At 49.1% G+C, this 19817-nt stretch overlaps 1 protein-coding gene across 2 annotated transcripts in view; it reads right to left on the bottom strand.

Moving 5' to 3' along the window:
* The window catches only part of RBM19 (RNA binding motif protein 19), a 72571-nt gene that overhangs the window by 33915 nt on the left and 18839 nt on the right, over positions 1 to 19817 (bottom strand). Inside the window, exon 21 of one of the 2 annotated variants that reach the window (XM_050906833.1) lies at positions 18638 to 18754. In XM_050906833.1, the coding sequence (XP_050762790.1) occupies positions 18638 to 18754 (117 nt within the window). Of the gene's footprint in view, positions 1 to 18637; positions 18755 to 19290; positions 19631 to 19817 lie in introns of those variants that run through there. The other variant, XM_050906834.1, reaches the window with a different exon arrangement.

Raw genomic sequence — 19817 nt, 5'->3', positions numbered from 1 at the left:
GTGGTGGCAAGCAAGCCCGAGCTGCCAAACCTGCCTGTACCAGGAGATGTCAAGAGGCAGTGGGGCAGAGCCATGCTTGAAGGAGGAGAGCCCGAGGTCCAGGGGCAAGGGGGACCGTTGTGACAAGCGTGGCGGAGGGTCTTGCAAACGAAATGTGCGTTTTATCTATTTTTTTTAAAACTGTGAATCTGGGGAAGAGGCGGGCACCGTGCTCATGGCAGAATAAAGTGATGCTTTGCCACAAATACACGCCAAAAAAAAAAAATCACCCTGGCACATCCCGACACAGCGGCCAGGGCAATGTGGTCTGGGAAAGGAGGGGAGCCTGCAAAGTTCCCATGTCCCTGTCCCTACGCCACCCTCCCAGATTCCCCTCTCCAGCCGCCACACTGGCCTGGCACATCTGCCCCAGCCCAGCCTTGCAGCTCAGGCCCCCCCACCGCAGCCCCTGCCCAGCCTTTGCAGTACCTGCACCGGGCAGTCCTCATCGATCTCTCCTCCTTCATCCCCATCGTCCTGCTAAAGGCTGCACCGGGACTCTCCTCTCTTCCTCCTGCAAGTCTTCGCATCTCCTACCCCTCCTCGTCAGCTCAGTGCCCATCTCTCGCTGGGGACCACCAGCTGACTCATTTATCCATGCTGTTGACCTAAGTTTCACTGCCGTCTCTCCCTGACATGCCGCCCACATGCTCCCTGGATTAAAAGCAGTGCCGATCCCAGCTCCAGCATGCAGATGCAGCCCACAAGATCCACCTAGAGAGTGGAGAACCTAGTCCGGCTTTTGGATTGCCCTCGCTCCCCATCTCTTCCGCATGTGGAAACCTAAGCAAAGTTTAGCTCTTTTTGGATTTATCGAATTTTGGACCAGATCTTCAAAAGATATTCAGATGCTCAGTATCACAAATACTGCTGGTGCCAAAGACTACATGGACATAGATGTGTTTCTTCTAAGGAGCTGTGAATTTACCCGCAAGACTCCTGCCAATATTAAGTCCATTTTTTGTGGACGGCTCAGTCAGCAGCAGCCTCCCTTGGAGCTCGCGGTGAAGCAGGATCAGAAACGCGACAGCTTTGGCCCCAGACCAACATGCAGCCATGGGACCTTCCCTCTCCTCAAGACGCAAGACCAGAAGGCAGTGGCTGTTTCCTGTCGCTTAAACGGCTTGTTTAAAAATGTAGCAAAACATTTTACCCCCTCTCGATTTATTTTCCTTAACAGTTGCTTATGAGGGACCTTATCAAAAGCTTTCTGAAATTCCAAGTAAATTAGTCATTAGGCAGGTTTTCAGAACAGTAATTAGGCCACTCCATGCCCCTGATGTATTATTTACCTGAGAAGATATACATAATTAGGGCTCTTCTTTATAACTCGTATTACACGCACTAAATTCTACTCCAGTCTATCGTGTAATTACGCAATTAGGCTGCATGCTAAACAGAAAGAAACCAATTCTGAAAACCGAGCAAAAAGAAAAAAGAAAACCAACAGTAATTATTATTTTTTAAATCCTCCATCACCAGCACAGCAGCAGGTCTTAAAATTTTAATATCCCTCCACTTAAGTCATTTTTAAACAGGTGCCGCAACCAGGTTTGGTTTCTTAATTTTGCCGCATTTAATCCTACTTTGCAAGGTTTAACGTCGTGCGGGAGATTCAGTTCCTTAAAGAGATTTGCTTTAAAGGCTAATGTTAAAAGGAGCCTTTCCCTTCCCCGGTCGGCACAGATTTGCCGTGCCGGCGGAAGCGGCATTGCATTGTCTTGCAGCCTCCCTTCGCCGCTCCTCGGCCCCCCGCTCCTCCCAAACGATGATTATTTTTCAACAGCTTCCCGGCTTGCAGCTGGCAGAGGCAGACAGGTACAGTTGCTATGGTACGACCGTCACAGTAATTTAGTCCTACAGAGCTGGCTCCCGCACCCGAATTGAACGGGGCAGCGTGGCAAAAAGAAAGGTGGGGAGCGCCGGGGGGATGAGCACCAGCCATCGGGCGTCTGCGGCAGGAGATGCTAACGCGCAGAAAACCACCCAGCAGCCTCCATGTGCCTTTCGGACAGAGGGATGGACCCGGCCGTATCCCGATTTGTTCCTGCCTTCATCCTGGTCCGACTGCAAAGTGAGATCTCGGCTCTTCCACAGGTCCCTTCCTACTTGTGCCTGCTCGCGGGGCATCGCGCAAGCAGGGTCACGTCTGCCCTGCCTTTGTTTCCTGGTCCTCACTCAGGGAGGACTGTGTGCCATCGGATCTAACATAGGATGGGGAGGTTTTTTTAACCTACCTATTGTTATCCATCTATTTTAGAGTTGGTGAGGTCAAAGAAAAAAACCCAGGACTCGCTGAGCATGCTGACACCTCCCGGAGAAGATACCTGCATATTATCCACATTTATTTTCATGCTTTAAAGACTCAGATGATTCATTACTTAGTTAAAGCACGAACAGATTTCCTTCCGAAACTTTACATCTCAACGCTCAAAATTTCCAAGCCAGTTCCCAAGACACAGGAGAAGGTGCAGAGCTGGCATGGGGAACACCGTAAGCTTTAGGAAGCCCCAGGTTTAAACAGTGCTGTTGGACTTATATTGAACTCTGAAAGAGAGCTGGGGGCTCAAAGTCGTCTGCTGGTCCCAAAGTACGAGCTGGTGACTCAGAGGACTTAAAGATAACTGCTGTTGGACATGTGTGACTGAAGAGGTCATTCGAAACCAGTAGAGAGGTTGAAAATCCCACTCTAATATTATTTAGGTTTTGCTGCTGCTTCTCTCCTCTTTTGCCATCTTACAGAGAGGTGAGCTCTGCTCCCAGCCCTGGTCACCGCAGAGCTTTTCCCTCTGCTGCTGCGTGCCAGCCCTGCCGAGGCTCCGCCTGGGCTCTGGCCACCCTCACATTCTGTGATTTCACCTAGCCAACGGCCACCTTCTTGATGCTACAGTTTTTTTTTTTTTTTTTTTTCCCTCGGGGAAACAAAAGACATTCAAGTATAGTGGAGAAAGGACCAGCTCTATTGGGACAGCTGAAAGAGGACTTCTCTTCAGCCTTCCCCAGCCTCCCATCACTCCCACCTCCAAGGACCACGCCAACACTACAGCTTCTCATACCCCCTCCCACGGTGGCTCTCACCGACACGTACAAACGACCGCAGTCATGACCCTTATATCCCAAACCTCGTGAAATCTCAATCCCTGCACGGACTTCAATCAGAGCCTCCAACGCTTGCAAAGCCTTTCGCAGCGCTTGCGCTCGTAAGCCACAATTCTCCCCGCACGCAGCACCTTGCAGGACCACGGCTTAGGAACCACCAAGTCACAGCAGTAATCGCCAGCGGGTCAGGATTTCAAAAGGAACCCGCAGCTCCAACAGCGCTGAGATTTGGGGATTTATCTCTCCTGGGCTCTTTTGAAAAATCCTGATCAGAGTGCAGCTCTGGTCAAAAATAAGTTATGCTAAAAATAGTGCTCACAGGAGGGCCTGGTACAAATCTCCGCTCCTCTCGGATTCTTATGAGTCAGCTTGTTTCAAAGACAAGAGGAAATTTGTACAACTAGCAAAGCAGTAAACACAGAAGGGAGATTTAGCCATGCCTCGTGGGCCCCCAAAGGCGTACCTATGACATCCTTTGGAGAAGGCAGCTTTGCTGTTAAGATACCGCCTGCATCAACAGTCAAAAAAACCCAGTATCTCAGATTCAACTGTAGAACCTCCTGCACTGAGCTGGAGGAGAATAAATATAGAAGCAATGAGATATTTATAGGCAGACAGCTATTTTAACGCAGCTCTGCTTTAAAGAGAATCCTTATTTAAGTCTTGTCCCTGTAAAGCTGCAGGATGACTTAGAAAAATAACCAGATTAATTATTTTCATCAGGAGAACAGAGAAACACGTAGGGAAGATCAAATGCATGCAAATACATTAAGAATGTGGGAGCTTGAGTGAACTGCTTCTGTTCTGGTGACTCAAATGCAATAAGGATGGTGAGATCTCCTGAGCACAGGCTAGTCTCCAAAGAACCCAGCCCAAGCACATGTGAAGTCGGCCAGGGACCAGAACGAGACAAAGCATTAAAAACAGGCACACATCAGCTTGTTGGCGAGGCAGGCCAGGAGCCACCACGCCATCGGGCTCCCCTGACCAGCACCATCCTCTCCAGAGACGCGACCAACAGCAAAACATCAGATTTTCTCATTGTACCGTAAAAGCAATGTGAGCAGAGAAGTATTTCTAGACATACGGTATTTACTCTGATAACGGTCCGATTCGCCCATCCCGTCCCCAAAATCAGAGGTGCGGCTGTTACCCAAGCTACGATGGTTGCTCTCTTCTGGCTCCCGGCGTGCCCTGTCCTTTGGTTACCCTTTCCCAACCTGCAACAACTACAATGCCTGCTAAAGCTCAGCGGCTGCTTTATGCAGTGGGACACGTCTTTACAAGTCACTTGGAAAACTCTCAGAAGACAGGAGGACAGGGAGCGATTGCATGGTGCAAGCATTATCTGAGCCATCATGGAATTCAATGATGATGTTTCTACTCTATTTCTGCAGAAAGCTCGTCGCTCTCCACCCACTGGTCTCAGAAAGTGCTTGCAAGGACTGGATGAAGAGGAGAGAGGTTTGTACCACTGCAACCAAAGAGCAGCAGAGCCCAGGATGGAAGTTAACAACTCTGGCTGATCCACCCACGGGACTCTCTGGGCAAAGAAAACTGCTTGTTGGGTTTGGGTTTTTTAAATTTGTTTTCTTATTTATGTCTTAGCATGTAACAGCATTATACATGCAGCAGGGCTGCACTGCAATAAGTGCAATCGAGTTGAACGAGCAGGAGCGTGCGTGTCCACGCGTAGGGAAGCCGAATTCCACGCTCATCGGCGCTGCCCCAGGGCCAGGCACACGCATCCCACCGCTGCAGCAGAGGCAGATCCTCCCCGTGGGGACGGACCTTTGCAAGGCACGGAGTGAGCCACTACCAGGCACTCACCACCTCCTCGATGGAGGGAGACGTCCCAGAGGTGGGGACATGCCTCCCCGCGCTGTCCTCGCCCCGCATCTCGCTGCATCAGTATGCAAACACTGATGAACCTGTCGTGAACCCTGCCGATGCAACCTTGCTAATTTAATAAATGGACTTTGACGAGGCTAAGCGTCTGCTTCAGCGCTCCCCATCCCCCTGCCCCAGCGCTGCCCACCCCCTCCCAACTTAAAGCCTCTTCAATAAAATAAATTAAACCACCCAACGAAAACACACAGCCTGAGTGTTTTACAGCTCTGCTCTCTGGCGGGAGCCAGAAAAATGCAGAAGAGGGCAGAGCTGGGCAGGAGAGTTCAAAGGCAGCGCTGAACGCTGAGTGGGGCATCTGCGCGGTGGGGTGCAAGCTCTCCCCATCTTCCCCCTTCTGCTGTTCCCCCAAACCTTCAGGAAGGCTCATCACAACGCCCTGGGTGTTCACAATCGATTGCAGGCGCTTGTACCTTGCTGACAGATGCCGTCAACGCAGTGTGGCAGCCACAGGCTTGCCGAGAAGGTGAACGCAAGGTAGAAACGAGGGGCTACAGAAGACAAAAAGAAACCATGTTCTTCTGCGTCTGCCGGCAATGCCTGCACCAGCTGACCTGAACAAGCTGTAACGCACGCCTGGATTCCAGGAGGAAAAAAAGAGAGGCAATAACACACCTAAAAATAACCTGCCAGGGCTGACCGGGGTCCGAAAGAGCCGGAGTTTGCCCTTCCCAGAGGGGGCATTTCTAACTGTTTTTGACCGCTGGCTGCCCAGGCAGGGACACTCAGCTTGCAGGGAGCTGGAAGCAGAGCAGGGACCTCATTTCTCCATGCTGTGAGGCTTCCAGGCCCGGGGCTTTCAACAGAAGATCCTAATTTTTATAGGCAAAACAGATAGGTACAGCTCTCTGAGCTGGTATACAAGCTGCCATGCCCGTATTGGAGTGGAAGGATTAAATGAGATGGGAGCAGGTAACAACTCCCCAAAAAAAGATGTTCTGCTTGAACAGAGGCACTTGCCAAGTTACAAGCTCTCCTCTGATTCTTGCACTGATATCAAGCAACAGGGCTCGGGAAACCACCTCCCACCATTGCCCGTCTGCCTCTGAACAGCCACCACATCCCACACACCTCCCAGAAGTAACATCTCTGCTTCTAGTGGAAGATGCCCAACACAGGAAAGAGTAAAAGCTGATGCTAAGAAGCATCACCGTGGGCTGGTCACACACAACGTGCCGGATGACAGCCAGTTGCTAGGTGCAGTGCTTTAGCCCTGCAAAAGGAGATTCGAAGAGCTTTCCTGCCAGCATTCGCTGCTCGTAAGGTCAATGCAAAGGTGGGGGAACTGCACCACGGAGATGCCAACGTCCCCAAGGGATGTGTCTATGTAGGATGAGCCTGCTTTCGGTTCACACATCAGAGGATGACCCTTCTGAGGAAGAGGGGACCTCAGAAAGGAATTAGAGCCAGAAAAGCACGAGCAGAGTTGATGAAGAAATGGAGTAATGCCTGGTTTCACAGATTTTCTAATATTTCATAAGCATTAGAAAGCACTGATAACGCCCAGCACTCAGCTGGGGGTACCAGAGGCTGGTGCTGCTGCTGGCACAGGATTTGCCACTCTCATCCTCCACTCCCAAGGGTCCAGGGCTCTGTGGGCATGAGAGCCACACGGCTCTTGGGGCTCCTAGGACTCCTCTTCCCACACAGGCAGGTCACTCCCCTCCCAAGGTTTACTGCAAAGCTTTTTAGTCTCAAATAGCACGGGCCATCAGCTCTCTGCTGTGGGGAGAGAACTGTGCCTCTTAACGTGCCGTTTCCTTCTCAGCTCTGCAAACACAGGGAGATCTGAGCTGCTGCTGCTGCATTTTGCCAAGTGCTGCAAGAAGTATGGCCAAAGGGTACACGATGAGAGAAAAGGGGAGGAGATGATCCTTTCAGCCCCAACCCACAAAAAAATACAGGAGCACACATGGAAAAAAGCTCAGACACCTTCTAGGGATGAGAATAACAAAAATTGCTGGGGACAGAGCAGAATCCCTGCTGCTGGATAGCCTTACAGGGGGAACAAGCTGCCAGCCGGGACAGGCTCAGGAGTGCTGAGCCTGCGTGGGAGCTGTCAGAGTCCCAGCCCTACCTCGTGTGACGGTGAGAAGTCCCTGCAGAGGTGACAGCTCCGGCAGACGCATTGAGCAATCAGCCGAAAAGGGGGAGAAACGAGAGAGGAAGCAATGGCAGCTGGGGAAGCGATCTTTGCAGGCAGAGCCAGGCTGTGCTCACTTGCATTAAAAAAGGAAAGGGAGGCAACTGGTTAAAGACCAACTTTTAAGCAGCATCCTTGCCGCCCACAGGTAAGGCAGGGCAGGTTGGCAGCTCCCCTCCCTCCCTCCTCAAGACTTCCCCGCTGCAGCAGACCTAATTTCATGGGGTTTTTGCACAAGCAGCGGGGTGGAAAATGATCATCGGGAGGCAGTGCACGGCAAAGCACTGCCCGTTCCCCAGATCCCCCTCGCAAGGTGAGCAGCCCCAGCCCGGTCCCGTTGGGTCGGTACCGCAGCAAGGAAAGAGGCTACCAATGAGCGTTCCAAATCGCAGCCGTGGTGTGGAGGGGGGGACCCGCGCTCCCCCCATCCCCGTCACCCTCCTGGATGCTGACGAGAGAGACAGCGCAGTCCTGCGTGACAGCGTGAAATTAATATGATTTTGGGGAAAGTTGGCAGTGAGTAATGAGCATCTGAAATACCTCGTCTCCACCTCCTCGCCCCCCGAACTCTTTTAACCCTTCGGCGGCTAGCACAGCAGCAGGATCAAAGGGTGGGAAGAGTAAGACCTGGGTTAAAGAGAACCAAAGAGGGGTCACGCAGCCCAACCGGCAACTGAATTTGCAGGGCAAGTTTTGGTACAAATCCCAATGGTGCTGCTTGCAATCAGGCCCAGTCCGCCAAGGTGCCAAGATCAGCGCTCCTGGGCTTGGAAAAGTCATCGTTGCTGCCTTTCCAAGCGAGGCTCCACAAGGAGATGTCAAAAAAACCCCCAAAAAACAAAAAAACAAAAAAAACCCAAAACAAAACAAAAAAAAAAGGGGGGGGGGTGGAGCTGAAGGGTGACCAAACCTGTCCTCCAAACATCCTTGGGCAAGTCCCAGAAGGCCACCCATGAGGGGGACAGCCTGATGTGCACAGACCACCGATGGGCAGCCCCTCTGCTAACAAGCAGGTCTGTGAGAAGCAGAACAAAGGAGCTGGCTTTCCCAGGGTCAGTTTCCCTGGTATCTAATTTTTAATATTAGATATTATGAGAACTTGGTCAGAAAAAATGTCCCATCTTCAAGGGCAGCTTAAACTCCTGGATGTCTAAGCAGGGTCAATGCCATAACACCACCTTCCTGGGAAGACAAGCCTCAGGAGCTTCGTCCTATACTTAATTGCGCCAAGTTCTCAAATTTAAGATCTCCTCTCCTCTGCCGGATGCCTGGAAGTGGTCAGGATATTCCTGGGGGAGGAGGAAAGGCAGGCGAGAAGACAGATGGTCAGCCCGATCCGCCTTAGCTTGGTTTCTTCAGGAAAAGCAACACACGGGCAGGAGTGCAGACAGAAACGCTCACGGTGCCACCAGCTGCAGAAGCCAACACAGTTCAAATGCCTTTGGCAGGGGGACTGCCCCGGGGGAGGCAAGAGGCTGTGCAACGAGAGGTCCTTAATTGTCACCATATCCCAAGGCTTAAAATCCACTGGATTGGAAGAGGCAGAAATGCTGTAGCAGGCTTGAGGTTAAAAAAAAAAAAAAAAAAAAAAATGCAAACAGAGATGCAAATAAAGGACACAATGTCATCCTGAGGAGAAAACTGTGATTCATTAGAGTTTTGTTCAGGACCTTCTCATGAAGTGAGACTGAAAAATACCCACACGTATATGCTAGCGAAAGACAGGAAGGTGGATGGGTCAGTCACCGTGCAAGAACTCTAGTTAAGAAACGCAACAGAGAGAAGAATTTTAAGATCAAGAAAATAATCATCTTGATTGCTCCTTGACGTAAAGGCTAAGACACAAGCTCAAGAGTGAGTCCAGTGTCATTTCAACATCAGAAATTCTGCAACCCCCTGGCTGCCAGCCCCTGAAGTAGCCTCAGTGGCCAAGGGACAATTTTGAAAATGAACAAGAACTGGCTACAACACAAGGCAAAAAAAATAACACGTTTTTCCTTCCTTATATGTAGACACACACATACTCTTCTTAAAAATTCAGACAAAAGGAGACCTTATAATACTAATAGCACTGAGTGGGTTATTTACAGGAGACAGCAGCTCCTATAGGCTTTGGTTTTTTGCTTCCTATCGAGGAGAAAAAGCCCACATGTATGCACGCATGTGTGCCAGTCCCACTTGGCACAGAAAAATGGCAAAACCCCCAAAGCCAAATCCCAGAGTTACATTTGAATAAGACATTTCAAAAGCAGCCCCTTCCCCATCTCTCTCCACCTCCCTGAGCCCCTCTGCGCCGATGAGCAACGGAGTCTGTGTGTAAAACTAATTAAGTTCCATCAGGAGGTTCGGCTTGGTGCCCTGGTGAGAGATGCTTCGGCAGGAGTCAGAAGGAAGCAGCCTAGAAATTCCCTTCATTTGCATTGGACAACTGGACTGCGCAAAAGCAGGCAGCCGAAAACTCCGCGGCAGAGGTTTCGGGCGAGCAGAAAAGGGGACCTGTGGGTATGGAGTACGTGGAGTGCAGAAGAGGGGAAAAAAAATATAAAAATCAAGTATTGCAATGAATATTGAAGACAGGGAAAGAGATGTGCTGAAAAATCTTCCTCCTGCTCTTGGGAAGATCCACCTTTTAAAGCAACCCTGCCAAGATAACACAGAGTTAAACATTTCCTTATCTATGTTAAACACCTTTATGATTCAAACTGAAAAACAGCGCTGAAAACCTATTTCACTCTCCCCCACCCCATGGCTCATTTTGGATAGTCAAATTAAAGTGGCCAGTTACATTTCTGGTCTCTGAATATCAACCCAACGTTGCTGTGTTTGGGCTTCCAGCACATAAGGAAAAGGCTTGAAGAAGGACCGAAAAAAAAGTTTAATTTCTGCTTTTTGAGATAGTAAGAGAAATAAACCAGCCCAGCAGATCCCTGTATTCTCATCCGTAGCTTTCAGCTCATGAGGCTGGTGCACATACGTGCAAGTTGCTGCCCAGAAAAGCACCTGCGCCCTGCATTTCCCTCTGCACCGCTCCCGGGCACCTGCAATTTGGACACGGGAGCGCACAAGGATTAGTAAATCCCCTGCGCTAAGCCGGGCTGTAAGGATGCACTTGGGGTAGGCTGTGCAGGAGAACCCAATCCAAAAGCGTCAGAAGAGCGGATGGCATGGGGTGGTCTGGGGGTCCAGCCTAAGGGGCAAGACTTAAATCTTCCAAAAGCCCCCAGCAAAGGGGGAAAATGGGGTGATAACAGAGACCAAGGGTGGGAGGAGAGCCAGGTAACGCGGTGGGATCACAGGGGGAGACCACAGCAGCCCAACACAACAGCACTGCAGCCAGGACCTGTTGCAAACACCAGCCCTGAGTCTGCTGGAAGGCTGCAAGGGACGAGACACTGCCAGGGACGCTGGAGGGCAGGGGAAAATGTAACGGTAAAGAAACTCCATCTTCCCCTTGCAAACCGAAAAAAAACTAAAAGCCGCCAGTGGGGCAGAGCTCCCTCAGCCAGGAAGGAGGGAGCAACCAACCAAGCAGCTTCCTAACCACGCCAAAGATGCATTTTTTGCAAGTGCCTTCAAATTACGTGGGCAGGCAGGGCCCACACAGCAGGCGGGTGAGAGGGGCAGAGCTGCACCAGGGTGGAAAGCTTCAATCCAGAGCAGCATCCTGCAGCCCCCCCATGCCAGACACGCTCCTCCTCAGACGCTCAGCAGCCCAACGCACAGACCTCGCATTCTAATTAGAAAGCTGAAATCCAGCATTAACACAAAGCGCCACATCATCTGCTGGCATCATCGGAAGCTGCCTGCATTTACAGCTCCTGGGGATGTGGCCTTGAACCAGCTCACTGATGCTTCCTCCAATGCATGCAGCCCTGCAGTGCTCTGGGCATGGGTTTGCATCACGGTTTTGGGAAGCCACCTTTAAAACGGGAACCAAACATTATTATCCCTAGAGATAGACCAAAACAGGGCAAAACTGCTGTTGGTATGGGAATCCACCCGTACGCTGAAGACACCAGAGCACATACACGCACCTACACATGCGCTCAGATGCAAACCACCGCACCATCGAGTGCCTGTAACCTCAGGACACCCAATGGCCTGCAGCAGGAGCCTGGGGATGGCTTTGGAGATCTCAAAGAAGGACGGGTCACTTTTTAAACCACCCATTTGTTTCCCGGAGAACACGATACAGCCATCCCAGTCAACACCAAACCAAACTCAGAGGCATCATTACTGCTGTCAGCGCTCAAATGTGTAACAAGACATGTTCCAGTTCTTGCTCCTAAAACTGTTTTTGACAGGTTTCCACCTGAATGCGTGCTTCTCAGCAAGATACATGTTCCACGGTCCTTCCGTGTGCTGGCACCAACGTCTCAATTCACAGGGGAAGCCAGAAAGCCAGGATCCAACACTGACCCGACGGCTGGGTGCAGAGCACCCACCGATGCCAGCTGCTTCCCCAGGGTCTTTCTGCTTGTACAAGACTCATTTTTGGGCATCTTCTTCATGCACAGGCTTGCAAGCATGGTACCCCGGGACGAGCAAAGGTTTGAGTATTGCAGAGGAGCTGGCAGCTCAGTTCTGCACAAATACCTTCTGGCACGGCACAGCCCCTCTACTGAAGCACCTGAGCATTTGTTTTAATATACTTATCCTACCAGTCCTTCTCAGGAGCTGTGTCCGTTCTCCGAGGCACCTAAGCCCCAACCCACAAAGGTCGTTAAGTGAGTGATCAATGCTGGCCTGAGTAACACGAGCAAAGAATTGAGCAAGGTATCCAGACAGGACCAGCCTTTCTCCTCTCATCTGCAGATTGCTCCAGTAGAGGATTTTGTTCACCTGACTCCACACCAAGCAACAAGGGAGTTTGCTGGGCCACAGGCACCAGACCGCGGAAGACCAAGAGGCTCTTCCCTCGGCAGAAGCAGCCTCCTGGGGAGAAGGGGTGATACGTTGCTCTGGGGAACACCTCTGTATTCACTGATAAGGGAGCTGAAACTATTAGCTTTAAACCAGTAACTACACACAGGTAGGACAAGAGACATTTAGCTGGCAGGCTTTGCTCATCACCTAAACAGCTACCCCCTCCTATGAGTCCTTCCAACTGGATCTAGCTGCAGACTGACAGTTGGACCATCATGATAAAATGACTCAAAAACGCAGCTTAATCTGTTCATGGATATAACCCAGATGAACAGGGCATGAACCCAACAGTGGTTTCTACCACAAGGAAGGTTGATGGTCTGCTCCAAATCCTTCCATCGGTACTATAGCCCAGCGTGCCCAATGCCTGCGCACCTAGCAACTCTGCCCTGTCTCCCCCTGCCCCTCAAATAATATTCTCAATATTTTATCTATGTCAATTTAATTTTGGTTTGGTTGTAAAGGGCTAAGAGCATAATAAATAGGAAGTTTTATAGTCCTACGAATCACAGTCGTGTTTGCAATGCACATACCCTTACCTAGACTCTGTAGGGTGCTGGGGGGAGTTCCCAGCTGTTGAACAGTGGAGCAAGATCTGCACTTTGGCTTTTCACAGGAGGGTGCAGGACACACTGGGGGACATCACTCCCAGCGAGGAGCTAAGCAAGTGATTCAGCCAGAAGGAGACATCTGACCTAGGACAGATCGGCTGACGTGGTAGGATGGCAGAAGGAACAGGCAGACCAGGGGAATCACTGAGCCTGTCCCACCATCTCCAGATCAGACCTCCAGCATGGGCTCAGCAGCTCCTGGGGCTTCTCCCCAACATCTCACCCACCAGCTTCATCTCCCCCAGCTGCAGTTGTGCAGCCCCTGCCCTACCCCCAGCAGACCCTTACACCATGAGGAGGTGTTCACTGACTTCTGCAGCTCCCCCGGCGTTCGTGGGCCATCTAACTGCAGAGGGACAGTACGGAGAGAAAAGTTTAAGCAGCTAAGAGGAAGCAGTGAGGGATTTCGAAACATTTCCAGCACAACATCTAGGGTTTTAAAAGCGAAAGCATCACTTGGAGAGTAATCTGACATTAGACTGTTCAGCAAGCGATGCTTACAGCACTGTGCATCCTAGGGCTGTTTGCACTGAATATTCTAATTAATACTGCCCAGCCCTTGCTTAACAAACTCACATGTTTATGAAGGGACTAATTTTTTTCCTCCTCTGCCTTTCAGTAGCAAAGATTTCCACGGCTTCAACAGGGCAATGTTACTCTGGGAAGGAGAAATTGGCTTCAGTCATGTAGACTCCATTACTGGGAGAAAGGTGTGAACAGCAAGCATGTCTGGCAGACGGATTCATTATACCACCGTGTCCTTTATAATGGGAAATGAAAAGCCCATTCTGATAACTACACTTTATTATAATAGGTCAGAAGAAGTGAAAGGCATCATCTTATAAAATTAACTTCATAAAGACTGCCTTTAAAAAAAAAAAAATCTCTGCCAGTTTATCCACCGTATCTTTCTTCAGAGATTTTTCTTCTTCTAGAAGAGACAGGACTCCAAAGTCTTGTCCCACTAGCTGTCTTCACTTTTACCCTCTATCAGAGGGAATAGATCTGTTTTCTCCTAATCAGTCCCAGGCACTTGTTTTGCCAGATGCAATAAATGCCATGTCTTTGTCAAGACGGAGAAAATAGTCAGCAAAGGAGTTAAAATTAAAAGAGACACCCACTCCCGAAGGTCTTCGCAAGACGCAGCATTACTTTCTTTATAGGAAAGTCAGAATACAGAGATAAATGCACCCGATAACCTGTTCTGTGCTCTGGCATACCTTTCAATTGGTTTTTCTGCTAGCTGCTTCTTTAGTCAAACTAAAGTCCGGTCTCTCAACTGATAATAATTTTGTGATTTAACAGCTTTACGCAATGTTTTTGATTGCAGTTCCTACAGGTGAAAGGCAAGGGATGGCCAGACAGACAATAAAACACCTTCCACACTCACAGTGCTGGCACCTGATCTCACCCTGAATTTTGAGGGCTAGTGTCTACTGCAAGTAATTGGCAGGGGAGGGCTGGAAGTGATGATGATTGCAATTTTAGGAGAATTTATAGATACAGACCCAACGATAAGTTCTCAGATACATTTTGCAATGAAAAGAGGAAACAATGCCAGCCCCAAAACATGCTACTTGAGATGCAACTCTAATAACTGCATCCTTCGGTGGTACAAGCATCAGTTATGTCAAACTCTAGGCAGACTCTCAACAGTATCTATCCCTCAGGTTGCATTTGATTGGGTAGAAATCTTTTAAGAAGGCTTTTTCTAAATCTAATTGTTCCCCCTTTGGGGAAAATAAAACATACATCTCCTTGAAACATTATATGCCAACTGCAAAACAGCCTTATTTTTAATATTCATGGAAGTTGGTGCACATAGGGTGAAGGAGGATGCAAGAGGATGCTATGAAACAAATAGTTAATTGGAACGTCCAATGAAGGCTGCATGGATCTAATGTGATAGATTTTAAAGGAGCCTAATTTTCAGAAATTGCCAGAGCTCCAATCTGTGAAAATGTGGCCTTTCACAGATCTCCAATTCAGCTTGCCACATCTAGAGTTCCTTTTGAAAAAAAGTCTTGCCATAAAAGCCCCCCAATTTGGTAGCAAAAATTAGCAGCCTTCATGGGATATCGATCCCTTTGTCTCTCCTCCCCTAACTATGGCTCTTTGGAAAGAACGAAGGACCATTTGTCTTTTGTTATTTTTCCAGGTAGTAAAGATAAGAGTAGAATCTAATAAAGAACAAAAATGGGGGGAAAAAAACACACCCACAAAAGCTAAATCTTCACACCTAGCCCAAAAGCAGCCTGTATAATTGAAAAGCGTTTCTCCCTCTGAAGAAAATAACACCTATTGGGTCTCAAAAAAAAAAATCCCTTGACTGTGTGAGAGAGGCCAACACCTCCAGCAGAAGACGGCAGGACACGCTCCAAACCAGCGCCGCGCACCCCAGCAAAGCCATTGGGTCTGGTGTGGAAGGTGGGCAGCACCTAAGGCTCATGGAGCCCTGCAACAAGACATTTATTTTGCGGGTGGTGGACTTCAGCCATTAACCAGAGCATTCATGACTCCTGTACAGAGAAAATTAAGCACCACCTTATTCCAGCCCAAGAATTAGAACTCGATATCCCCCAACTCCAAAATTAAAAGAAATGCATTTGCGTTGAATCTCCTGCAAACTATGAGCTTGGGTAAAAATCAATTTGAATTTTACACCCACTCACAGACCTTTCCCAAGACTGCCTGGCCTCCTTCCTCCCAGGGATCCATCTCGCCGCTGGGGACGAGCAGGAGGAAACTCCTGGGGAACGCGGCTCCCCAGATCTGCTGGTGCTCACGATGCAGAGGACATGTGCGGTCACGCGATGGGAAGCACGCGTGTCACCAACCGCTTCCAAACCGCAGCGAGGTCCAGCCCGGAGGATGGCGCAGAGCCCTTCCCCATGGTTTGCACAGATCGCTCGAAGCAGCTGAGGAAGGGCAACAGCAAGGGAGGGCACACGCAAGACAGCTGCAGTCTACCTTCGGCTGCTGTAAGAATACGAACGATGGTGCAGGGCAAGTCTAAGCATTTCAGCGATGGATCCATAAACAACAATCTTAAAAAGTGTAAAGACAACCAGGGCAGGATTTCCTGAACTGCCAGTGCTGAGCAGCACAGGTACAACAGCTTTCAAAATTCAGTATTCAAAACACTCAACTCCCTTGTTTTGCTGTTCCAGTGTCAGTAACACCTACTGCGGGTCCATTTAAAAAGGAAGACACAGCTCCTTGACAAAACTCAAAACATGGAAATATTTGTTTGGGGTAATATTTTATCCAAATATATATTTCCATATATATATATATATATGTATTTGTCTGGGGTAATACATACACACACTTACATATACAGAGTGTGTGTATGTATATTTATTTATTAATTTTTCTCCTGCCCAGGCAATTGAGAAAAGGAAAAAAGCAAGCACAGAAGGAAGCAGGTTGGGAGACAACATCAGCTGCAGGGCTGGAAAGTGCCTTTTGAGCATGTGAAACAATAGAGGAGATGCTCGCCCCGCAAAGCTTCCCACCTCCGCAGGCCCAGGGCTGCTGCCCTGCATGGCAATGCCCGGCGGCGTGGCCCGGTGGTCCCCAGGCTGGCGGTCCCTTGCTGTCCCCAGGCTGGCGGTCCCCAGCACGGTGGTCCCCAGCCAGCCTTTCCTGGGCAGGCTAAGAGTGCCCCCTGCAGCCCTGCCGTCCGTGCCGCCTCCGCTGCCAAGCAATTGTTCGCAATTTCAAATAAATAAATAACGAAATACAAATAAGACAGGTTCCCAAATGCAGAAAGAGCTAAAAGCTCCAGAGCAAAGGCATCTGATTTAAAACCACAAAAAAAAGCAATCTAGGAGGATGAAGTGTTTAGTAGCGCTCCGTCATGCCTGGTTTTAGCCGCTCTGAATGGAAGGAGGGATGGCAGGGGTGGAGGGAGGATTGTGGGTCCCCCCCCCCAAGCTGCTGGCTTTTGTTTTGAGGATAAAAAACACATCTCTGAATATCCTAGGTAAATGAAACGGATGTTCACGCATTGCTCCGAGCGTGCTGTCAACAGCGCACACGGCTAGAAGCTGCATGTTCCTTGCAATATTAATCAGACTGCTCCTCTACCCCTCCTCTCCACAGCACTAAGGTGCTAGACAAGACAGGAGGAAAAAAACATACCAAAAACCCCCCCGGTCTCTGCTGGGCTTGTCTATCCTCATGATATACATAAGCCTCCCAGCTCCTTGAACTTAACTCAGGGCCCTAGAAGGCAAACAGATCCACCTGGTTTTGCTTGCTCCAGCTTTATGAAGGTCATGTCTGTAGCCACAGTGCCGGGTTTTAAATTAGCAGCGCCCCACATGCTAAGAAAACTCAGCACAGTGACTTGGAAGTCCAGGTTTTTTGCCCTGTTTCAGTAGGGCCTCTCAGGGCATCGTCGAAGCAAAAGCACCCAAGCTGCACAGCACAAGCAAGAAAAACCTTCTGCTCTTCTACAGGGATCTTTACGTTGTGCCTGCCATCACCCTTCCAGCAATGTGTGTCCAAGAGCCAAGTCACGGCCTGTGTTCCGTTAAATCCCCAGAGCCCACCCCAAAACAGCGTTGCAAGATACAGCTTTCCTCACCACCTCACACCTCACAAGGCAACAGCCTACCAGCCACGCGGGAACCGCTGTCCTTACTTGTGGTCAAGCCAGGAGTACATCACAAGCTAATAAAGCAGGCAGAATTCACTGTACGTAGGGAAATGCGTAGTTTCCCCCGCAACGAACAAATCACTGCCCCGCGGCTCCTCGCAAGGCAGTTTTCACTGCACGGTCTGGGGAGGTTTCAAAGGGTAAAGCGATTCCTCAGCTCGGTCCCTTTGGAAAGAAATGCCACAGCCCTGACCAGATGAAAGCGCCTGCCTTCTGCTCAGACAGACCCACACAGAAAAACCACCTCCTAACACAGTACTTCACCGTGCCCTGCAGATGTGAGCTGTCACCCTTATTTTGCAGATGGGAAAAAGTGACAGGCAGAGCAGGACACCGACTCCCCCAAATTCCTTCTGCAAGCTAGCAGCAGAGCAGGGACCATGGCCTGGGTCAACGAGCAAAAGATTCTCATCCTGGGAGCAGAAAAGATGCTGTATTTTACAAAGTTTCACCTCTTTTCTGGGATGCATTACAAGGCTTAATGAGTCACTGCACAAAAGGCTGAGCATACAAAGAAAACAGAGATCAGCCAGCGCAGAGAAGAATGCAGGCTGGGATCCTAAAATCCCTATTCAACGCTCAGCACTATCCCATGCAGGTCTCATGGCTGACAAGGTATTTCTTGCTGGAGGGGGTATTACAGGCAGCATGGTTGCACATCGTTACAGACACAGGGCTGCCAACCACAGGGGAACGCCCCACCGACTGTGTGAGGCACACACAGTGAAACACTCGTGGAAGGGAAAGCAAGATGTAAGTGCTCCCTCCATGACGGGAAGGAGCTACACCGTCACGTGGGCAAGACAGATGGAGGAGGGAGCCAGCCCCAGCTAAAACCTTTCACACCAGCTGTCTGCAGGTGTGCCGAGCATCAGGAAAGCTGCTGCACGCCTTTCAGGCAAGAGGAAAAAAAAAACATCCAACGCTATGTCATTTACTCGACAGGCGGGGAGATCTCTAAGCTCCGCGGATGTCTGCTGCACGGTGATGGGCCACCGGGTCTGACAGCTCACAGTAGCTCCAGCCAAAACACTGGCTTATGTGATCTCTGTCTCACCAGCAGAATTTCTATACTGGTATAACCTGCCAAGCCATTTGTATTTACATTCAGTAAAAGGCTTGTTTACTTCCACGAAGAAAACAAGACTCATAATTATTTACAATCCGATAGCAAGATCCCGTACGAAAATCATACCGGCTCCAGCCCGGAGCACTCCGCAGACCTGACAGAAAGCGCTTTCCTACCTGAAAAGTTCCCTGATTTCCCTGACAGTGGCCTGGAATGGGATGTTTCGGACCAAGATCTTGGAAGTCGTCTGCTTCTTGACGGTTTGTTTCTTTCGGGACGATTTCACAGCAGGCCTGTGAAGTCAACAGAAAAGGCAGGTAAGGACCACTGTGCAGCAAAACACCCATCGCATTCTGGCTCCTTCAAAATTAGGAATGCAGAAAAATTAGCCAGCTAGCTCACATCAACATCCTCGCTGGCATCTTACTGGCGACAATGGAAATGTTATACAGTACACCGAGAAGGAACGAATAAGTGATTTAAATCCTACATCTGAAAATCAAGGTTTCCAGCCTGCTGATTGCAACCTCAGCTGAGGTTAGGCAGCAGGTCTGGACGCACATTTGCCACTAACTTTTGTTTTGACATTAAGTCTTGTCCATTCAATTGTCAGGAGAATATACTATTCGATATATTAAAAAAAATAGCTTAATGTAAGCTAATTTTAATTCTTTTTCTTACTGGCTTAGAAAATAGCAAATGAAATTTTTTAATAGATTTTTTTTTTTTAACCTCAGAATTGTATTGCATTTGAACAAGATAAGAATTTACCTAATACAAAACACAGCAGCTTATTTCATAAAGCAAAGCATTCTGCTTTGTAGGCTGGATACTTACTGAAGGGATTTTAAAAATCAAAATGGACGAAAATGGTTTATTAAAGAATTGAAATACAAAGTGCAGACAGAGAGCTGTCAGACTGCTTGTGCTCCCCAGGGACCAGATTTTCAAACAAATTTTGACATTCAAGAGATACCTCCTCCAGCAGGGTTTCCAAAGTGTCTAAAGCACAGTTCTTTGGTGCCAACAGTCACCTTCAAACATCTGGATTAATCTTCAACGTTGCACTTAGATTCCGTACCGAACAAAAACTAGGAAGGAAACCCTAAAAAGCAGGACTTGAACTCCAGGTAAACTCATCCACAAGTAACCACCTCTTCTGCATCTGACTGCCCAAACAAAAGAAGTTAAATACAAATTTTTTTTCAAGCAAGCAAGAAACCTGTATTTGTCTTGATTTGATCAGAATCAGCAGCAGATCATTATTCTTAAGCTCCTGTTCTCCCTGATGAACTAGGGTAAAAGATTTCATTACCCAGAGAATACTTGTTTTCAAGAACTCTTTAAACCCACTGG

This window comes from Gymnogyps californianus, chromosome 16, assembly GCF_018139145.2.
Source record: "Gymnogyps californianus isolate 813 chromosome 16, ASM1813914v2, whole genome shotgun sequence".
NCBI lineage: Eukaryota > Metazoa > Chordata > Aves > Accipitriformes > Cathartidae > Gymnogyps > Gymnogyps californianus.
The sequence above is the reverse complement of the archived record's forward strand: the minus strand, read 5'-3'. Positions and strand labels throughout refer to the sequence as shown.